Here is a 7,865-nt window from a genome sequence, read left to right as displayed (position 1 = left end):
AAAATAAAAATCTTTGATAAATCTACACAGGTACAAGCTAGAGCCAAGAAGTTACCAGAATCTATAACAATAATTAAAGCAGTATTTGTCTTAACGGAGATGAATAAAGGCGACAGGAGGTCCAGCTTCTTGATTTCTATTTATTTATTACAAAGAAATGTCAAGGAGAGAATCTCAGGGATTGACACAGATTATGCCAACTTTAAGATAATAGGAGAAGGTTTTTGTAGCAATTATATTATCAGAAACACAAGGACGCCAGCTGGAGGACTCAGCAGAAAGGTCACGACATGATCAGACACATGACTGCACCTAATGAAGACGTGTTACTAAATCTTAGTTTTCCATCAGAGTATTTATTCCACTTTATGTACCACTATTACACTGTATAAATGTTGTGTTGAAAGTAAAAGTCCTGCACTAAATTAACTGTAACTCTTCTCAGTTAGTTAAAAAAAACAAAAAAGAAAAGGGCATGTGGTTCGACTCCTGACCAACAGGGGGCGGAAGTGTGATCGTGAGCTAAATGGCTGCCGCTCTGTTATAGAGAGAAAAAGAAGTGGCCTTTTGTTGCATTCAAGGCTCCTCCGAAATGCGAACACGTACAACGCATTATGTGTTCCTGTTTTGACATTAACGAGTAAGATGTGACGAAAATGATCTTAACCCGTAAAAAAAAACAAACTAAATGATTTGTAGACTCTATTTGATCAAAAACACCGAAGATAGACGGGTTCTTTTTTGGGCTCTATATGAAGAGAGCACAAAAATCCGAGTATTCCTCTGAGCTCGAACGCAGCGGCAGAACTGCCGGTAAACTGACCAATCAGGAGCCGGCAGAGCAGACAAGCTACACCAAGAAGTGTCATCGATTATCGGGAGGATAAACGGATAATTTCTCCAATAATAAGAGGTAAGTAGTATCTGTTACCCTTATCAGTTGCAGAACTAACTCACATTAACCGCACGGTTAACACTTTATAGAGTTTTGGTTTTTATTTACGAGTCTAGATATGATAGTGGTGCCGTCATTTTAACTGTTAATTGTTTTAAACTAATGAAAACCTTAAAATGGGACCTGAGAGTTGATTTTACTGTTAACTGAAGGGAGTGTTGTCTTTCTTTTTCTAATCTTTGACCTAAATAAATCACCTTCGGACTCAGTCTGCTGATAAACACTGGTTGCTCCTGCAGCACAGGGGCGTTTTTAAGATCTTTAACCATCGGGGGGCTCAGCCCAGAAATCCTTGGATTCTCATTTAAAGTCATAACAAATTTATTTATTTATAATATATAAAAAATCCTTTTATGTCACGTTCTTTTCCCTTCAGTCCTGCTCGTGTAGAGTTTTAGTCTAAAGCAGCCATAACCTAATTTGATTTAATTTGGTTGTTTTATTAGGATAAAACATTAGAAATTAATTTAAAATGTAGATTAGTTTTGTTGGTTTTCATATGAAAAAAAAAAAAAAAACGCTCAAATGCAAATGCAAGTGTGCCTTAAAAATTGTATTTATTTATGAATGTATTTGCCTTTTGATCAGCTTTTAAATAGTTTTTTTTAACTGTACTGTAAGGGATTTTTATATCGTTGAACTATTGCTGCTTGTGTTTTGATGTATTTGCTATAAAATAATGATTTGCCGATATACTGATTTATTTGTGCCTTCAAAATTATCTATTTTTTTTTACAAATGGTTCGCTTTATTAATAAAAACGTTTCAGAACCACAATTTTTTGCGCTAACATTAATTAATATGGGGGCTTTGTGTGCTGTAGAGGTTGAAAAATATCAGATTTTCTTTAGAAATCTGGGCAGGATGGCTGATATACAGCACAAACTTTTGGGTTTTCTGTTTTAATAAAAATATGGCATGTTTCTTTCCTCAAACAAATATGAATTAACAACTTGGACACTCTTAAAAAAAGAAAATATATATGTATATTTGGCCGTGGTCTCACAATTTTTGTCTTTATTGAGATTTGAGTCCTTAAAGACACCATTGACCGATCCCAGGAACTAAACAAAGATTATATTTGGATAATATTAAGTATTCTGAGCTAATGTTGTCTATAACTGAGTGGACTCGGTCTGTGGTTGGATTGTTGGGGATGTGGTTGTGTGTAAATCTTTAAACCGACGGCCATTTTGTCTCTTTCAGAGGACCAGATGGACAGCAGGAAGGATGAGCCGCAGACGGAGTTTATTTACTGCTGTGGAGCCGCCACAGAGCTGCTCACATTTGGATCGGGTCGCTTACTTCCAGAACACAAAGTTCTTTTCCTCATCATCCCAGGTGAGTTAAACTGTTTGCTTTTTCAGTCTGTGTGCGTTTTATTTCTACATTAAACTGCCACAAACTAACTTAAATAAGTGGAAACCTCCTGAGGGTTTTTATTTGTTGTGCACAGGGAACCCAGGTGTTGTGGGCTTTTATAAAACCTTCATGCAGACGCTTCACCGCTCGTCGGGACGCCCCGTCTGGGCCGTGAGCCACGCTGGACACTGTGCTCCCCCCGACTCCATGGACATGGTGGACGGTATGGATCTGGTTCTGAGCTGGAACGGACACAGAACTCCCTGCTGCCGCTTAGAACCGGAACAGACCGGCCATGTGCTTTGATCATTACATATTTGATTCAAACGTGCTTGAATATTGACAGAGAAACGTCACTTTATCTTCAGAGAAATGCTTTTACTGGATGAGGAGAAACTTGTTCTCAGTTTTCAAAAAATACCACAAATAACAGCAAAGTTATTGTTTGTAAAACCGATAACATCCTCTGAACACCCTGACATCTGTGAAATAATTAAAATAAATATATTTCTTTACTATTATTACGTTTTCTTTTAAAACGGAGCCATCTTTAACACATTTTACCAACACAAACTACGCCATCATGTACAACGTTTTTACCGTTTGTCCTCAACAGACGCCGCGGCAGCAGAGAGGGACGACGTGTTCGGGCTGAACGGGCAGATCGAGCACAAGCTGGCCTTCCTCAGGAAACGGGTTCCCAGAGAGACCGGCTTGGTTCTGGTGGGCCACTCCATTGGTTGTTACATCATCCTGGAGATGATGAAGAGGGACCCCGAGCTCAAGGTTACAGTCGCCGTTTTTACACAACCGGAGATCTGAATCAACTTTGGTTTGCAAATATTCAGAAACAAACGCATATTTAGCTGATTTTTTTAAAAGTGAAAACAATAGAATAATTTCTGCACACGGTAGACATGTTTAAAAACCGATACAGATATTATATTTTAGGGTAACGTGCAGTCTGAGCGCTGAATAAGCTGAAACTGAGAAGTTAAAGCTAAACGAGGCAGAACACTGATTAAAAGCTGAAAGTAGCAAAAGACTAGGTGAAAGTTAAAAGTGGTAACAGGCTAACAAAAGCAAAAAGTAGGAAAAAGGCTAGCTAAGAGCTAAAAGTAGCATAATAGTTGCTGAAAGTAGCAAAAGCCTAACTTAAAGCTAAAAGTACCAAATGCTGGCTAAAAGCATTGAAAGGCTAGCTAGATGCTAAATGTGGTAAAAGGCTGGCTAAAAGCTAAAAATAACAAAAGGCTAAAAGTAGCAGAGCAATAGCTAGAAGACGCCAATTGCTAGATAAAAGCTAAAAGTAGCATAATGGTATCAGGAAGTAGCAAAAGGCATTCTGAAAAACATAAAAAAATACAAGCTAAAAGCATCAAAAGGCTAGCTAAAAGTATCAGAACAGTCACTAAATGTAGCACAATGGTAGCTAAAAACTATAAGTAAGAAAAGGCTAGGTAAAAGCTAAAAGGCTATCAAAAGCAAAAAAATAAGAAAAAAACTGGCTAAGAGCTAAAAGTAGCATAATACTTGCTGAAAGTAGCAAAAGGCTAGCTTACAGCTAAAAGTACCAAATGCTGGCTAAAAGCATTGAACGGCTAGCTAGATGCTAAATGCAGTAAAAGGCAGGCTAAAAGCTAAATTAGACAAGCTAAAAGTATCAAAAGGCTATCTGAAAGTAGCAGAACAATAGCTAAAAGGAGCCAATGGCTAGCTACAAGCTAAAAGTAGCATAATGGTATCAGGAAGTAGCAAAAGGCTTGCTAAAGTGAATACTAGCTAAAAGTACCAAATGCTGACTAAAAGTATCAAAATGCTAACTAGAGGCTAAAAGTAGCCAAAGGCTAACTAAAAGAAGCAGAAAAAGACAATTAAATAAAGTAGAATATTTTGAAAAGTTTAAAAGAGTGAATAAATACAAACATTTAAAGATGCTGACTGTTTAAAATGTCGATCAGCACCTGAAATAAAACGGAGCAGCAGATCCGCTTCACGCGGCTGCAGCTGATCTGCTCGAAGACTCGGCCGCTGACCTGTTTCCGCTGCAGGTCCTGAAGGCCGTCATGCTGTTCCCCACCATCGAGCGAATGGCTCAGACGCCCCAGGGGAAGGTCATGACCCCCGTGCTGTGTCAGATGCGGTACCTGGCTTACCTGCCGGTCTTCCTGCTCTCCCTGCTGCCGGGCCGCCTGCGAGCGTTTCTCATCCAGCTGGCGTTCAGCGGCGTCCCGTCTCTGGATCGGTGCGTCGTCCCTCCCTGCGTGGAGCTGCTCAGTGGAGACTGTGGAGGTTGGTCGGCGTCACCGTGGCGACGTTCGCTCTTCAGGAGTTGTTAGTTAATTACTTTCCTTTTGCAGCCAACTCCATGTATTTGGGGGGTCAAGAAATGAAGAAAGTTGTGGAAAGAGACAATTTAACTATCAAGAAAAACCTCGACAAGGTAAGCTACTTGTTTCATAACATCAACACGAGGACAGGTTGTAATTATCAGTCAACTCTTTCACATCTTTTGTGTTACATCTGATAAATAAACTCTGCCTGTTGATGGTTTTAGCTCATATTTTACTACGGAGCCACAGACCACTGGTGCCCCGTAAGCTTCTTCCACGACATCAAGCAGGACTTCCCACACGGAGACTTCAGGCTGTGTGAAAGGGGCTTCCGCCACGCCTTCGTCCTGGACGCGGGACAGGAAGTGGCCTCAATGGTTGTGGAATGGCTCCGCGGATCCTTGAGGACGTGAGTTGTCCCTTTCGTGGTCGCGGTGGAGCCGGATGTCTCGCTGGACTCGGCGACGGAGATGAAACTTTATTCAGTGACCACGAAAATAAACCGCGTGAAGATGAAGTCGTGTGGAAGAACCGGCGTTCTGATCTTCACCTGCTGAGGGAGGTCGGGGAGCAGGCAGCACCCGTCTTCATCACACAGGCAGGCAGAAACGCAAACTAGAAATCGAGCCTCTGACAAACTGTCGCTGAGTGAAAACTGTAAGTCGAATCCAAACAGTTTCAAACTTTAAGTGGCAAAAACTGATGAGACATGCACTGTAGGTTTACTTAGCCTTTAAACTATTTGTGAAAGCCCTGGTGATGATGTCATAGCTTTGGCAGCTTCTGATTGGTTGAGTTAATTAGAGGCACACCTCGTACACTACGTTTGGGAAAAATCAAACAAAATCAGCCAAGATGTCAGGAAGAGAATTACCTTGTTCGTCCTTGAGCAGAATTTCCAGATGCCTGAAGGTTACCCCGTTCATCTGTTGAAACAATTACACACAAGTATAAACACCGCAGGAACGTCCTGCCGTCATACCGCTCAGGAAGAAGACAGGTTCTATCTGCGTTCTTTATCGGCCATCACAAAGCCCTCATCTCAGTCCCATAGAGAACATCTGTGGCCTGGCTGAAAATGCGTTCTACAAACCTGACTCGGTTCCATCATTTCCTCCCATTCAGGAGGAATGAGACACAATTTCAGCAAACCGTGAAAAGCTGGAGGATAGAAAACCCCAAAACCTTTGACCCAGGTCAGACAGTTTAAAGACTATTTATCCCAGATACTAAAACCTGGAGAATGGAACAAAAATTCTCTCTTTCATTATTCGAGTTATTTAACAAAAAGGAATAATTTAGGGAATCCTAAATGACCTAAAACGAGGCAGATGGACGTCCATCTTGGTTTTGGTTCTGCTGGAGGTTTCTTCCTGTTCAAAGGGAGTCATTCCTTCCTGCTGTCGCCAATGTGCTGCTCAGGATCGACGCAATCCGCTGGCTTCCTTAGATAGATAACTTTTACTAATTGGCAAGACTGTGAGAGTAAAAAGAGTCCATCCGTCCATCTGCTTTACCTGCAGGGGTTTGGGGGAGTCTGGTGCCGATGAGGAGGCGGGGTACGCCCTGGACGGGTCGCCAGGCTGCAGGGCTACGTGGTCAAATCTCAAAAATTCACAAAAACATAAACTCTAATCGCGTAAAAACCTTTACCACTAAGTCATTAAAAGTCCAACTTTCTGTGACCTGTTTAAATGTTGCATCTGTCAGGCTGTATCTTTGAGTTAAAGAGCTCCGAAGATGGCAGGGGTTGTCTCCACAATCTCTTAGTTGTCTTTCTGCCCATCTACATTAAACCTAAAGTCATAGAAAACTTCCTGATCAAACCACACGTTCTGATTTATTTTTTTGTTTGAGGTTTTCCCAAATCTACAGGAGGAGAAGCAAACCAAAAACTGTGACAACAAGAAGTAATAAGGGTGCTTTAATGCTTACAGGCGCCCTCAGGTATTTAATTTAAATGATCAGTTATCTCTCAGAGCAGAATCCGTTGAGTTTCACGTCATATTAACAGGATGAAGTTGACTCCAGAACTCTCCATTTGTCCTTCGAACCCGTCCTCAGTGGTTTTGGGTCAGTCTTAGGTTCCACTCCTGCTTCACCTTAACTTTAAATAATTAAAATTTTTCTTCTGCACCAGCTGAGAATTCCCCAAATCGTGCAGGAAAGCATTCCCAAACCATGACACCTCCACCCCCATGTTTTACAGTTTGTATAAAGTTTTTAGTTTGCTCCTTTTTGCCTAAACAGATCAAATGGCCAAACGACTTCTTTCAGTAAAACGCAGGTTTTCATGAAAGCTCCTGATTGTGTGATTTATTCTAAGGATGCATTTGATTTAGAGTCAACGTTAAAAAAGTTTATTTTGTTCGGGGGAATATATTAAAAAACAGATTGTTCAAAATGTTGAACAAAATCTTTACAGCTTAAAAGCACTTTTTCCATGTTTTTAAACAGCATGTAAAACTTTTTCTTGTGTTAAAAAATAAGAATTTATGTTGTATTATGTGAAATTAATCTATATTACTTCCTATTTTACACCTATAATTTTGTTTCTTTTATTTTTTTAAATCAAAGCAGCTTTATTTGAGTTTAACTGTTTTAAAAGTAATGTTTTTATTATTATTGGAAACAGCAGTTGCCTATTTCCGAATCGGACAGGTGGTCTTTTATCAAACACCTTTTAACGTCATGCAGAGTTTCTTTTTAAAGCGACAAAGAAACTGGAACTGTGATACTTCCACCGCCGTGCTTTACAGTTAATATGAGCTTTATTTTGAGTCTGTGCCAAACGTGTTGTTGGATTCATCTTTCACTCACTGCTCCTGTTTAGTAGATCCAATCTGCACCCTTTTCATAGATTTAATGGCTTTTTATTTTTAATTAATCATCGTGAAAATGAAAGACTTTTATGAAAACTTTGTCTTGATTTTAATATTATCTAGGTTGCTCAGTTTTATCAAATGTTTGCTTGTTCAAATGTTTAAAAGAAGCTTGGACTTAATTTACAAAATGTTTTATTTTGGGGGCCAAAACAAAAAACAGTTTTAATAAAATGATCAAACCCAGTGTTTTTCCTGAGCGGTTTCTTGGTAGAGTTACTTACATAACCTGGTTTTCATTGTTTTCAATGAGCCTCTGGTTTGACTTTCCAACCTTTATTTAATTAGGATTATTAATTATGAACTTGTCTCTGTAGTGATGGAGTTTTTAAC

The 7,865-nt window shown here is 39.7% G+C and overlaps 1 protein-coding gene across 1 annotated transcript; it reads left to right on the top strand.

Moving 5' to 3' along the window:
- Nucleotides 1-247: 247 nt before the first annotated feature.
- On the top strand, nt 248-7,718 carry ldah (lipid droplet associated hydrolase). The gene is made up of 7 exons (XM_017434835.3): nt 248-913; nt 2,162-2,296; nt 2,412-2,540; nt 2,934-3,103; nt 4,369-4,609; nt 4,678-4,760; nt 4,875-7,718. Exons 2-7 carry the CDS (start codon nt 2,170-2,172, stop codon nt 5,061-5,063), a joined length of 939 nt encoding a protein of 312 aa, XP_017290324.1. The 5' UTR covers nt 248-913; nt 2,162-2,169; the 3' UTR covers nt 5,064-7,718.
- The last annotated feature ends 147 nt before the right edge of the window (nt 7,719-7,865 follow it).

This window comes from Kryptolebias marmoratus, linkage group LG10 (genome assembly GCF_001649575.2).
Source record: "Kryptolebias marmoratus isolate JLee-2015 linkage group LG10, ASM164957v2, whole genome shotgun sequence".
Classification (NCBI taxonomy): Eukaryota; Metazoa; Chordata; class Actinopteri; order Cyprinodontiformes; family Rivulidae; genus Kryptolebias; species Kryptolebias marmoratus.
The sequence above is the reverse complement of the archived record's forward strand: the minus strand, read 5'-3'. Positions and strand labels throughout refer to the sequence as shown.

What these genes read in the sequence shown, in the direction of transcription:
- ldah (XM_017434835.3), top strand. Translation starts at nt 2,170, where the DNA reads ATGGACAGCAGGAAGGATGAGCCGCAGACGGAGTTTATTTACTGCTGT. An exon ending in AGAGGGACCCCGAGCTCAAG is followed by an intron (nt 3,104 to 4,368) that starts GTTACAGTCGCC and finishes TTTCCGCTGCAG; the next exon opens with GTCCTGAAGGCCGTCATGCT. An exon ending in GCTCAGTGGAGACTGTGGAG is followed by an intron (nt 4,610 to 4,677) that starts GTTGGTCGGCGT and finishes TTCCTTTTGCAG; the next exon opens with CCAACTCCATGTATTTGGGG.